Source organism: Dermacentor andersoni, chromosome 7 (genome assembly GCF_023375885.2).
Source record: "Dermacentor andersoni chromosome 7, qqDerAnde1_hic_scaffold, whole genome shotgun sequence".
NCBI lineage: Eukaryota > Metazoa > Arthropoda > Arachnida > Ixodida > Ixodidae > Dermacentor > Dermacentor andersoni.
Genome location: NC_092820.1, coordinates 178,080,488 through 178,095,379, shown reverse-complemented (window position 1 = coordinate 178,095,379; position 14,892 = coordinate 178,080,488). Strand labels below are relative to the sequence as shown.

General features: G+C 44.9%; 1 protein-coding gene across 3 annotated transcripts in view; it reads right to left on the bottom strand.

Moving 5' to 3' along the window:
* Nucleotides 1-14,892, bottom strand: part of LOC126533185 (BTB/POZ domain-containing protein 7) — a 139,575-nt gene that overhangs the window by 20,747 nt on the left and 103,936 nt on the right. For all 3 annotated transcript variants that reach the window (XM_055071638.2, XM_055071639.2, XM_050180452.3), the window contains exon 10: nt 6,525-6,729. In XM_055071638.2, coding sequence (XP_054927613.1) covers nt 6,525-6,729 — 205 coding nt within the window. The remainder of the gene's footprint in view (nt 1-6,524; nt 6,730-14,892) is intronic.

Below are 14,892 nucleotides of genomic sequence, written 5' to 3'. Positions count from 1 at the left end.
TGCGTTTGGAACCCGTATAAAGTGTGCGACATCAACAAAGTCGAATCGGTACAAAGGAAGGCTGTTCGTTTCATTTGTCATCGCTATGATCGTAATTTTTCACCCTCATCTGCAATGAATTCCTTGAATTTATCTCTTCTATGCACGAGGCGACATATAGATTCCATGAAGTTGTTACATTCGATTATTCACTCATGCTGTCAACTATCTGCTGATGATTACATCAGATATGCCAGTGCTCTTCCAACCAGACGTTGCCACTCCCTCAACCTAAAGCCTTTCTTTGCACGTACTAACATGTTCCAACACAGTTATTTCCCAAGAGTTGTCGAGTGCTGGAATGAATTACCCGGTTCTGTTCGTGAATTGACACTACGTGATTTTGTAGAAGCACTAGTGCGATAAGATTGCTTCTCCTTGTTTTTTTTTTTTCTATTATCTATTATGTTCAACTGCTTTTGTTTCTGTTTCTTATGTTTACTGTACTCCACTCCTGTATAGTCCTGAATAGGGCTGCAGTATTTGAAAATAAATAATATAAATAAATAAATATCAGTAATATACAGGCTAGCAATGCAGGCAATGAAATTAAAGCTTCAAGCATGGGCAGAGAATAACGCCATTGTGGGAGAACTTCAGAATGGCTTCAGAATAGATAGGCGTATAGATGGTAATTTATTTGTTCTTACTCAGTGTATTTAAATATCAAAAGTAGAAAGCAGACCGTTATATGTGGAATTTTTGGACATTACAGGAGACAACGTTAACCACAACATTTTGTGGGATATTCTGGAAGGGGAAGGCTTAGATGGCGATTGTCTACAGCTTTTGAGAGATTTACCTAGAAAATACCGTTTGCGTTGAATGGGAAGGGATGAGGAGCGAGGAGAAAGTTCATATCAACAAGGGACTGAGGCAGGGGTGCCCTTTATCCCCACTGCTGTTTATGATGTACATGGTAAGGATGGAGAGGGCGCTAGAAGAAAGTAATATCAGGTTTAATCTCTCATACAGACAGTCGGGTACAGTAGTAGAGCAGCAGTTCCCAGGTTTATTTTATGCAGACGATATGGTTGCTAGCTAACAAGCAAAGTCATTTGCAGCGTCTGGCTAATATCTTTGGACAGGAAGGCAACAATTTAGGTTTGAAATTTAGTGTTAGACAATCAGGTGTTATGGTATTCAATAAAAACAGTGGACAGTGGAGATACAGGGCCAAGAAATACCTTGGGTAACAGAATATAAATACCTTGGTATATGGATAAATGAAGGCAATAGATATTTGGAAACACAGGAAAAAACAATAACAGTGAAGGGGAAGAGAAATGCAGCCACAATGAAGCACAGAGCGCTATGGGGATACAATAGGTACGAGGTCCTCCGAGGTATGTGGAAAGGTGTAATGGTTCCAGAACTTACCTTTGGAAATGCAGTTGTTTGCTTTAAATCAGGGGTACAATCAGGGCTCGACGGGAACCAAAGGTCAGTGGATCGCTTCGCATTGGGCGCTCACGGGAAGACTATAAATGAAGCTGTACAGGGAGATATGGGCTGGACTAGCTTTGAAGTGAGGGAAGCTCGCAGTAAAATTGAGTCTGAAGAACGGCTGAGAAATATGGAAGAAAGTAAATGGGCTGGGAGAGTGTTAAGGAATCTGTACAGGAAAAACATTGATTCACAGTGGAGGAAAAGAACTAGGAAGCTTACTAGCAAGTGTGCAGCCTGTAGGGTGGGCAACAAAGCAATGGTCAATCGGAAAGTCAGAGAGGCTGAAATAATCTCATGGGTGGTGGCAACGGAAAAGAAACCTGCCATGAGTAACTATTTAAGAGGGAAAAACGAAATCAGGAAAGAAACAATTTATTATAACTCAAAGGGAAGCTCATTACTTTTTGAAGCAAGATCAGGATGCCTTAGAACACGCAACTATAAAGCAAGATATAAGAAGGAAGAAGAAGCATGTGCTTGCTGAGGTAAAGCTAGAAAAATGACGGAGCATGTTTTATTAGAATGTGAAGACATCTGCCCAGCGATAGATTTAGGCACCAATGGCCTCCTTGAAGCACTTGGGTTCTGTGAGAGCAAGAGAAAAGTAAACATGTCCACAACAGAGATTAGTAAGAGGCGATTGGAAGATTGGTGGAAGGAATGTAGGAAAACGAAAAATAACGAAGACGTACAAAACCAAAGTTCACAATACGGGGTCAGAAAATGCGGTTGTGGGAGTTCATAGTGGTTTTTTTCTTTTTTAACTTGGGTAGGACATTAGGCAATATAATAGCAAGAGCTTGGTGGCGCAACCCACCGCCCCGTTCCAAAGGGGACGCTTATAACATCCATCCATCCATCCATCCATCTGTGCTTCGTACATGTACACGTACAGAAGCATGTGCTCACTGCAGTAAAGCTAGGGAAACGATGGAGCATGTTTTATTAGAATGTGAAAATATTTGCCCAGCGGTCGATTTAGGCATCGCTGGCCTCCTTGAAGCCCTTGGGTTCAGCAAGAGCAGGGGGAAAGTAAACACGTCCGCAATAGGAGATTGGTAAGAGGCAAACTAGCAAAACAAACTAGCAAAACAAAAAAAATCGTGGTGCGGCTTGGTCACTTCTATCAAGCTTCATCTAGCTCCACGATTGCAATTTAAGTGGCAATGTAGCCTATTTTCGCTATTTACTGAACTAATTCGGTGAAATTTGGTATGTCAATGTAACCTATCATGCTGATATCAGATCTGCAATCAGTTCGGAGCCATCTGCTATGGCTTTCGATTTGCCACAACTGGCATCCTCTAATTGCCACCCTCCAATCATAATTACAGCACAGAAATTACTCATGATTTTATGCCATAACGTTCACGAAGCCCTATTTTGTGCTATAAAGCTATTTGTTTATTTTTTGATGCACTATAAGCACAATTAAAAAATTAATTAACCTTACTATGCCTATTTCCTTACAAGTGAATTTCTACCCACATGCGAACAGACGTACTTACTCGTGGTAGTTGCCAGCTGGTCAACCACAGACCCGAACACAGCTTCAATGGCTGTCGACCTAACCTCAATGCATGATCTCGCGACCGATTGCCGATGGATCATCCCCGTAGGATCAACGATGGACTGATCCCCGTAGGAACATTAGTGGCAAGCTTTCCATGATGGCTTGCAGCTCATTATCCCATCGACCAGCAGCAAATTTTTATCACAGCCACACCATATACCAGAATGTCTAGCCCATAAGGCCTTGTCGGAGCTGCATGATCGAGTGTCGGCGACTAAGGTTATGGTTTCATACCGAATCAACACAGATCTTTTGACAGCAGTTGCAAGACACTCAGAAAGCCAACAAACTGCCTCTCCAACGAAAGCTAGTGCATGGGTTGACCGCTGTTCATGGCCGCAATCTTTGCAAAATACCATACGGTGATTCCTCGTCCTAAACACTTTTTCGTAGGCGCAGAACGGTCACTTTCTGTAGCTTCGAGCGACCCTTCGCAAGACTAAATTTATAAGATTTACACGGTGGACTCGAAAATATCATGTGACGACATTCTGATCCTCGGCTGCAGACACATCTACATGGAGTAAATGTGATTCGGAGAGGGGGGGGGGCTGCAACTTGTTGTTGGCCACCTGATTCGAGAACTCCTTAGTGCGGTATCAATGACCTTGAGGAGTGGTGCCGAATGATGTGATGCGAATTACCTGACTTTGTCTGTCGTGCAGATTCACCTGAACGAGCTAAACGAGCCATACAGATGAAACAAAAACTCCTCTTTTCTAGAAGAAACCTGCAAAGCAAAACTTTCTAAGCAATAGATGATTGCCATTAAATACAGTACAGCCCACTATTAAACCTTTGAGGGTCAATGACGTAAATATACGGCGCTGCTAACAAGTAGAAAATAGTCGATGCCGTATATTTACGGCACCGTCTGTATGTTTAAAAAGCGCGTGAATTTCCTAACTTTTTCTTTCCTATCATGCACTGCCACTATGTGGGAATACAGAAATTTTCTTCGCGCGCCTCCCTCTCGGTTTTCATTGCATGGTTTGCTTTAGAGCTAGTTTGCTCTGGCGCGTCTATATAGTACCCCTCGCGCATTGGCGCACGTGCGGGTGGGCGGTGGGTTGGCTTTTGTTCCACAGGCGGTTTGAATTTCTTTCGCTTGCAAAACTGATGGCTATCTCGTTACTAATCACTCAAAGAGGTAACGCTTTTTCTCGCTCGTTTAGTGCTCACAAGGGTGAGCATAGGAAGGATGCCACCGTGAATGTGTTCCCGCTGCATTTTTTTTTTTTGGACACTCACGAAAACTAATTGCCTGTGGTTGGTGATAAGATGAAGATTAGCGTAAGTTTATCGCACATTTTGCTTTTTTGACGGGCACACAACCACACAGTTTTCTTGAGTGCGTGCACCTACGCAGTTCGATTATGCTATGGATGTACATATTAGTTTAAGAGCAGGAACTGCATGAAAACTAATGTTGTGCCATTATAGCCTCCAGGATAGCAGAGGAGCATGCTGCTATGTAGGCCACGGCTGGTTACCCTAGTGTGGGCTAAATGCGAATGACTTTCCTCGCGGCTCCTGAAATCTGCACGCGCGGGGCTTGCTCATCTCGGCGATTGTTGTACTGCAGTGGTGGGCGCACTGCTGTGCACCCTGTAACAAGCATGTGACGCCCCCTCGGGCATATTCTTTGTTGGCTTGCCAGGCTCGCCGGCCTGCCAGGCTCAGTAGGCCACATTGGTCACCGCACTGCAATAAACACCGATGAGCACAGCTGCTCGGCAATCAGTCATCGTTCGTCACCACCACGCTGCGGAGCGTCTGTCTAACGGTTGCCTCGAGCCCTCCCTTGTTCACGAACCCGGGCGGATCGTGACACACCCAGTTTGGTTGCGATTCCGTGCTTTGAAACTTCGTGTGTGCCCTTTTTTTACCGCAACCAGATTTAAAGCGCACGTTGTAACAGTACAGTGCTTCTGAACACGTTCGTTACATCTGGGTGCAGTTTCAATAGGTAGGGTCATAAAATCATAAATGCAGTGAAATGCAGTCGTTATAACTGACAAATCGTTATATTTGGGATCATTGCAGGTGGGTTCAACTGTATATCAAATATCATTCCGCAGCATGCGTGACTTGAAACTGAGACATTCGTGTGCAGAAAAGAAATAAAAGCAGTAGGGATTTATGCATTCGACACTGCCTTGTAAAAAAATAAATCTTGACATTTATGCTTTGCACTATCTCAGGAAACTTCGAAAGGAACAATTTTAGATAAGCTTCAGAAGGCATATCTTATTGAGTAGAAACTCGATATGATCCTGTTAACTACGATTTCCCGGCAACAAAGTTTGCAAATGCGAATGCAAAAAATGACCCAATACAGTTCAGTTACGCTTCTTTTTTCCAATTCATATGTTTCCGGAAAACCCAATCTTTTGCCACCAATGTTCAAGTAAGTCACCAAACTGTGATTCAATTATACCTTTTCCAGCTGCTAGATCCCATGTGAAAAAGAAAAGGTGCGAGGCGCACGCGATTGAGAACAGTAGCCACCCGCTGCAGCAGCTTTCCTGCAATACTTGCCCTCCTGTCTCGTGTGAAAATGCCGCCGCGCACTCAGTTTTCTCTTCTGGCACAAGCAAAACGCCTTCCAGGTTGTCGCACACCGCACGTTTAGCTATCGCCACCAATCCTATTGAGATAAGCACCTTCACCTACTTGTTTCACAGGACATGAGGCGTAGTGCCATTGGAAGTGTACTGCACACTTTTAATACGCAAGACCCAAATGCGCTGCCAACTGAGCATCATGTTTCGCTCTGGTGGCACAGTAGACATCATATTTTGGCGTTGCTGACCACCACGATTTTGTTTCAGTTTCCCGTTGCCATTTTAAAACACAACTGGAAAACAACCATGCACGTTTTGGGTCACTTGGGCCCAGCCAGCTTGACGGCGTCTCGCGCCAAACCGATTCACACCGAGTGGGCATGTCAAAACTTCCCGCCAAAATTCCTCACTTGAAGAAGCTGCTGACCTAGGCCAAATTTGAGGAGTACAAACGTAAGCTTGCTGAAGCCGCAAGAATGACAATGTGCATCGTGGGCCACACCAATTCCCACAACGCTTCGCATTATGTAGATGCAGTTGAGTCTTTCAAATTTTCTTTAGTGACTGCATCATACGTTTCCCGGCTAGTATGTTTTTCCAGTTAGTATGCTTTTTCTTGTATTTGTTTTTCAAAATGTAAGAACAAGGTTCTACTGTATTTGCTATTATCAATACACTGAACTATCTTGCAATCCTCTTCGGGTTGGCTATACCTTAGATTGACTGTATTGAATAAACATTAGGGCAACCTCCATCCAGATTCCCAAAGTAGATGCGGACAATGCATAACTATCTTGTGGCCTGGCATGTTGACATTTTGAGAGCTCGAATGATTCCCAGCAGCCACCACCACCAGAGGACTGTCCACAGGGCAAGGTAAAATTTCGATCAGTCACCTGGCAGTGAAGGATCGGGCAGCCGCACAGCTGGTACAGGGGCACCTCCATGAGGGACACAGGGACAAGCCTCTCGGAAACCCCCCGCAGCCCCCTTGTCCACCATGTAGAGTGTGTCTGGAATGTGCGACAGGTGTGGGGGCCACGGGCTCGGTGACACAGGTCCCAATGCTTGCTCCTGGGAGAGCTGATCTTCCAGCCAAGCCTGCCATAATATACATTGTGGTGAACTGGGCTCGTACACACATCCTAGATGTGCGCAGCAAATTGACACAAAGAAGGGCACAAACCAAAAATGTGACTCTCAACACAGGAAATGCCACTATTAGCTGAATTGACTTTCCAAAAGTTAGATTCTCTGCATGCATCGTGACGTGTACAAGGCCCACGCACACTATCAGATCAGCCTATCCAACCACAGTGGTAGTTTAAGACTAGGAAACATGCCGGCCAAGCTGAGCAGCCAAAAGCTGTTCCACAACAGAGGAGGAAACTTGGGTCAGGGGAACTCCCATTTGCAGTAAATGTCAAATGCAGAACTGCTCTCGTATGCAGACGTGTACACCATTACAGAAAAACAAGTCTACGACTACAACTTCAATTACAGTGAAACCTCAATATAACGATATTCTTGATATAACAAAGCATTTAACTTTTCATAACCTCTTGTCCATAAACACCATGTATTTAGAACCTGAACCTGGCAACGGAATCTGAACCTGCCAATGTTTAACACTAGAACGTTACCTAGTGAGGAGAGTCTAGCAGTGCTATTGGAGGAATTAGCGCGCAGTAAATGGGCTATAACAGGGCTCAGTGAGGTTAGGAGGACAAAAGAAGCATATACAGTGATAAAAAGTGGGCACGTCCTATGCTACCGGGGCTTAGCGGAGAGACGAGAACTAGGAGTCGGACAAATTATTATTAAGGGTATAGCTGGTAACATACAGGAATTCTATAGCATTAATGAGAGGTACAAATTGAAAGTCGTACAGGTCTACGCCCCTACATCTAGTCATGGTGACCAGGAAGTCGAAAGCTTCGATGAAGACGTGGAATCGGTGATGGGTAAAGTCAAAACAAAATACACTATACTGATGGGCGACTTCAATGCCAGGGTAGGCAAGAAGCAGGCTGGAGACAAGTCAGTGGGGGAATATGGCATAGGCTCTAGGAATAGCAGGGGAGAGTTGTTGGTAGAGTTTGCAGAACGAAATAATATGCGGATAATGAATACCTTCTTCCGCAAGCGAGATAGCCGAAAATGGACGTGCAGGAGCACGAACGGCAAGACTAGAAATGATATAGACTTCATACTCTGCGCTAACCCTGGCATGATACAAGATGTGGACGTGCTCAGCAAGGTGCGCAGTTAGTTGCCTCCCATGTTTACAATGGGTGTGTATGACGCCAATGCGGCTTAGCAAACCTCCGTTTCGGAAGATATAGATGATGACTGGGTGGACGAAATGAAGCTTTGGCCACAGCTTCAGAGAACATACAAAAGCACTTTCAGAGCTGATAAACTATATTCAAATGGCGTGAGCAGCGTATATTGTGCTTGTTCTATAAGCAGGGCCAAATATGTATTCCAAGCTATCCAAACTTTCCGCTTATGAATTAAATCAGGATTAGTGTGTTTTGCTCATCATTCTTTGATCATCAGCAGCAGCAGCCTATCTTATGTCCACTGCAGGATGAAGGCCTCTTCCTGCTATCTCCAATTAGCCCTGTCCTGTGCCAAGCGATTCCAGCTAGCGCCTGTGAATTTCTTATTTCCATCACCCCACCTAGTCTTCTACCATCCTCAACTGCACTTCCCTTCACTTCGCACCCATTCTGTAACCCTAATGGTCTACTGGTTATATAACCTACGCATTACATGACCTGCCCAGCTCCACTTCTTTCTCTTAATGTCAATTAGAATATCGGCTATACCTGTTTGCTCTCTGATCGACACCGCTCGTTTCCTGTCTCTTAACGTTACGCCTAACATTCTTCGTTCGATTGTTCTTTATTTGGCAAATATTCACTCGTCACATTTCTGACTTTCTCAATGTGGTCAGTGTCTGACTATATTCTGCCTAATCGCTCACGGATGTGCTAATTTCCGATAGATTTGGTCTTGCTATGTGCAAGGCTTGAAACATAGCTGTTTTTTACCTTGCAATACCTTGTAGCAAAGATGTATTATTGCTAGTAACTCACTCATGTGCATCGTCACAAAACATTCAGCTTCGACCATTCGTGTGCGATCGGTGTTGTCCGTCATTTATTGTGCATATATGGTGCGCCTATATTCAAGTGTGCGCCCATTCACTCATTGACACGTTGGCGATAGAGTGAGCGTAAGTTTCCGTGCCAGTTGGGGTAGATGTGTGTCGATACTGTGTGCAGGTCTTGTTGTGAAACTTAATAAGAGGTAAAAAATGAAGGTTATACAGGTCTACGCCCCTACATCCAGTCATCATGACAAGGAAGTCGAAAGCTTCTATGAAGACGTGGAATCGGCGATGGGGAGAGTGAAAACAAAATACGCTATACTGATGGGCGACTTCAATGCCAAGGTAGGCAAGAAGCAGGCTGGCGACAAGGCAGTGGGGGAATATGGCATAGGCACTAGGAATAACAGGGGAGAGTTAGTAGTAGAGTTTGCAGAACAGAATAATATGCGGATAATGAATACCTTCTTCCGCAAGCGAGATAGCCGAAAATGGACGTGGAGGAGCCCGAACGGCAAGACTAGAAATGATATAGACTTCATACTCTGCGCTAACCCTGGCATGATACAAGATGTGGACGTGCTCAGCAAGGTGCGCTGCAGTGACCATAGGATGGTAAGAACTCGAATTAGCCTAGACCTGAGGAGGGAACGGAAGCAGCTGGTACATAAGAAGTCGATCAATGAATTAGCGGTAAGAGGGAAAATAGAGGAATTCCAGATCAAGCTACAGAACAGGTATTCGGCTTTAACTCAGGAAGAGGACCTTAGTGTTGAAGCAGTAAACAACAATCTTGTGGGCATCATTAAGGACTGTGCAATAGAAGTCGGTGGTAACTCCGTTAGACAGGATACCAGTAAGCTATCGCAGGAGACGAAAGATCTGATCAAGAAACGCCAATGTAGGAAAGCCTCTAACCCTACAGCTAGAATAGAACTGGCAGAACTTTCGAAGTTAATCAACAAGCGTAAGACAGCTGACATAAGGAAGTATAATATGGACAGAATTGAACATGCTCTCAGGAACGGAGGAAGCATAAAAGCAGTGAAGAAGAAACTAGGAATAGGCAAAAATCAGATGTATGCGTTAAGAGACAAAGCCGGCAATATCATTAATAATATGGATGAAATAGTTCAAGTGGCTGAGGAGTTCTATAGAGATTTATACAGTACCAGTGGCACCCATGATGATAATGGAAGAGAGAATAGTCTAGAGGAATTCGACATCCCACAAGTAACGCCGGAAGAAGTAAAGAAAGCCTTAGGAGCCATGCAAAGAGGGAGGTAGCTGGGGAGGTTCAGGTAACAGCAGATTTGTTAAAAGATGGTGGGCAGATTGTTCTAGGAAAACTGGCCATTCTGTATACGCAATGCCTCATGACCTCCAGCATTCTGGAATCTTGGAAGAATGCCAACATAATCCTAATCCATAAGAAAGGGGATGCCAAAGACTTGAAAAATTATAGACCGATCAGCTTACTGTCCATTGCCTACAAAGTATTTACTAAGGTAATTGCAAACGGAATCCGGAACACCTTAGACTTCCGTAAACCAAAGGACCAGGCAGTATTCCGTAAAGGCTACTTAACTATAGACCATATTCACACTATCAATCAGGTGATGGAGAAATGTGCGGAACATAACCAACCCTTATATATAGCTTTCATTGATTACGAGAAAGCGTTTGATTCAGCCGAAACCTCTGCAGTCGTGGAGGCATTACGGAATCAGGGCGTAGACGAGCTGTATGTAAAAATACTGAAAGATATCTATGGCGGCTCCACAGCCACCATAGTCCTCCATAAAGAAAGCCACAAAATCGCAATAAAGAAAGGCGTCAGGCAGGGAGATACGATCTCTCCAATGCTATTCACAGCATGTTTACAGGAGGTATTCAGAGACCTGGATTGGGAAGAATTGGGGATAAGAGTTAATGGAGAATACCTTAGTAACTTGCGATTCGCTGATGATATTGCCTTGCTTAGTAACTCAGGAGACCAATCGCAATGCATGCTGACTGACCTGGAGAGGCAAAGCAGAAGGGTGGGTCTAAAAATTAATCTGCAGAGAACTAAAGTAATGTTTAACAGTCTCGGAAGAGAACAGCAGTTTACGATAGGTAGCGAGGCACTGGAAGTGGTAAGGGAATACATCTACTTAGGGCAGGTAGTGACCGCGGATCCAGATCATGAGACTGAAATAATCAGAAGAATAAGAATGGGCTGGGGTGCGTTTGGCAGGCATTCTCAGATCATGAACAGCAGGTTGCCATTATCCCTCAAGAGAAAAGTGTATAACAGCTGTGTCTTGCCAGTACTCACGTACAGGGCAGAAACCTGGAGGCTTACGAAAATGGTTCTACTTAAATTGAGGACGACGCAATGAGCTATGGAAAGAAGAATGATGGTTGTAATGTTAAAAGATAAGAAAAGGGCAGATTGGGTGAGGGAACAAACGCGAGTTAATGATATCTTAGTTGAAATCAAGAAAAAGAAATGGGTATGGGTAGGACATGTAATCAGGAGGGAAGGTAACTGATGGTCATTAAGGGTTACGGGCTGGATTCCAAGAGAAGGGAAGCGTAGCAGGAGGCAGCAGGAAGTTAGGTGGACTGATGAGATTAAGAAGTTTGCAGGGACGACATGGCCACAATTAGCACATGACCGGGATAGTTGGAGAAGTATGGGAGAGGCGTTTGCCCTGCAGTGGGCGTAACCAGGCTGATGATGATGATTTAGAACCTCAATATAACGAAGTGCATTTGTATGTGATCTCAATATAGCGAAATTTCATTGATGGCACAAAGGAATGCCGATAGAATAAATGGAAATTTCTGCGGATGCAGATGGTCAAATGAGTGAATTACAAGCGGCTGTTTTCAAACGCACCTGCTCTCAAATCGCGCGCCCCACGACAAGAGCGACCCCCGAGGTGAAGCCGCGTTATGTTCCGTATAAAGTCAAAATGCGATAAGATCCGATCGTGCCTTGTACACTTTGTGCTTTAGGTGCAAGTGAAAGTGTGCGAGGGTGAGAAAGAACGATGGTGGCTTCAAGCACAAATGCCGCCTCACTGCGCGAGCAGAAGGAAAGAGGGAGGAGGGGAGTAAGCTCGCGGCAGCGCGATCAAGCACATGTGAGGGGGCAGAGGATAAGCTGGCGCATGTCTTAGCCACGGCTACACATGGCTGGAAGCACGGCTGAGCACATACGCAGGCGCGCATCCTGCTTTAGAGGTAATCTGCCGCATGTGCAAAAATTGGGCGTGCTGAGACAGCGTGGCACCATGTAAGCTGTCTTACCACACATTTATTAGACAGCTTGATTATAGCGTACGCTATACCATTGCTTACGCTAAAAATAGCGGGTCGTCACTGCGCATGCGCTGAACACTAAACGAAATAGCAGGTATAGCGGGCGTACGCAACGCAAACGAGTTAGCGTTAGCGTTTTTGCGTGGTTTGCGGAGTTTGCGTGAAACATGGCAGCGGTCCCGGCTGCCCGCTTCGAATTGAATTTGGCGTTGCTTTTGTAAAATACACTTCGTTCGTAGCAAATGATTGTGTGAACGGCTTTGGCTTAGTCTCAGGCCGCTTCGACGACAGAGTATTATGGATAACCTCGTGGTGTTTTCGAAGATCGCTTCTCGTTTCGAACAAGTCGAAGCCTAATGAAAGAAACATTCGAGATGTTAGCGCCACCTATCGCTACAGTCGGAAAATAGCCGCAACGACGGCATATGGCCTCTGAGATCTGAAGATATCACCGGCCAACTAAAATTGTAGAAAACGTGCGCTGCTTAGCGTGTGCTATGAGTTGCGTACGCTAAACTAAAACTGCCTATTATTAAGGTTGCGCAATCTTGAGTTTCGATGACATGTTGGAGCGAGGGGCAGACGAAGCATTCGCTCCGCGCTGCCAGCACTTTTCCTAATAGTATCATCCCAGTGGGGACAAGGCTATCAGCTGCAGGGGCGGAGTGCACGCGAAAGCGTGGCTGGCTTCGCTTAATTGGTACTGCCGAGAAGATATCATTCGTCGCCGACTCCCAAATTTATCAAAATGAATTGTTTTTTCATTCAAATTTGCTTTTTTTTGATTGCCCAATAATTCGGAAGATTCTGTGGCCGCTTTCAGCGTAACAAAGATCGATCGGCGATTGTACTTGTTTGCATAAAAGGTCGTATTTCAATAGAACAAAATTTCGATATAATGAAGCAAATTGTCGATTTTACTGACTTCGCTATATTGAGGTTTAACTGTACTTCATTAAAGATGTAATTAACATGGTGACCAATTACTGTTCATGAAAGTAATTGAGCAATTACTCAAATGTAATCGATTATTTTTACGTCGCATTCCTCCAAACCTTCGTGCATCCTCTGCAACCTTTCACACGTTGCTTATATTCACTAACAAACTGCTTTTCAATACCTTCGCGGGTCATCTTCCCTTGTTATTGTTACGTCTCAACACCACAAGGGCGTTGTTTAACCACACAATTTAGAAAATGTTAGTTAAAGTCCCTTTGAGGCGTGTCATGCTCAGACACAAAGAAGCAAAGCGTTGGTGCGTGGCTTGTATGTGTGTGCATCAGACAGCAGAGCTTTAGAATCGCTTAGTGTGTGCAGGATAGAAATTAGAAAATAAGCTCAAATCTTCGTGTAATTTCAAACACGTAATTTATGCACCATATTTTTTTGTTTTTGCATTAGTGTGGGTTCCTCATAGACAAGAGAAAGACAGTGTTAGTGCGTGAGTCACACGAAAGTTGTAGGTTAGTGCAGCTTATTCAGAAAATGGGGATTGCTCGAGAAGGAAGCTTTGTCTTCATGGCCTGTACTTGTTTCGCCAGACTTCTGCAGAGAATGCATTCTCTGGTGTGACACACAACTGTGGTCCAGATGTCATCCTTGCCCAAATTAACAAAAGCGGTGAAGCACATCCTGTGCGGTACCTCAGTTGAAAACTGAAATCGCAAGAAGAGGCTTTTAGCACCTCGGAGAAAGAGTGCTTATGCATAGAATTGGCAATTCAAAAGCTAGGATACGATATTCAAGTTGCTAAATTCATGGTCGAGAGCAACCATGGCCCTCTTGCACGGCTGAAGCAAATGTTGGAAAGAAACAGGAGACGGATGAGATAGTCGCATTTGGCTGGAATAAGAATGCAGACGGGCTGGGCCGGGGACACAGGCTTAGAGTTTTTTTTTTTTAGGAACGTGATTTGTACGTATCACTAGTGAGGTTATTGAGTTAGGCAACCTATTTCTGTCTTGTCGAGAGCTGACCACGACTAGAAAGGAGAAAGACAGAGAGAGGGGTAAAACAATGTAAAGCTATACAGGGATCATAGAGTCCGGTAGGCATGTCGCTCGGGCACGCCAACGAGTGTGTACCTGTGTATTCCCAGGGAGGTGGACACAACGAAGCGAGAACTGGGCCCTCGAGCTGCCATGTGACATCAGCAATCACAACTAGAATGATCCTCGAGGCCGCGACCGAACATCGATGCTTCGGGCAACCTGACATCTGGTCACCCTCAGGTCGAATTTCTTGGTGGCGGAGATGTTTGTTACGTCTCAACCCCACAAAGGCATTAATTGGACATTTTCCATGTGTCAAACCACCACCCATCTATCAGCACCTATCCAGACGTCAACGCAGCATGGACACCGACTGCTGTAGGGTCCCACGAAAGGCCCTCACCCCGCCCTTTACCTGGCAGCCTAAGCATAGGATGAAAAGGATGGAAACAATGAGATGATTTGGGAGTCACAGTTAATTAGACATTTAACAAAAGTCAAACCACCACCCATCCATCAGCACCTATCCAGAGGTCAACGCCGTGTGGGCACGAACTCTTAACGGGTCCCACAAAACGCCCTTACGCCGCCCTTTACCTGTCAGCCTGAGTGAAGGATGAACAGGAAGGGAACAACGGCGGCGACCTGAGAGGCGCAGGTTGCTTTGTTACCACATATTCCAAACCAGTCTCTTCAGAGGCAGAGTTACTGCCGGTTATTGCAAGCATGGGCGTGGTATCGCAATGGAGTCGACGATACTGATTTTCTGCTCGACGGTCTTGAGATTCCCTAGTCGACTCGCCTAGGGAAGATGATTGCATTAAAAGCGGAGACTTTTCGAGA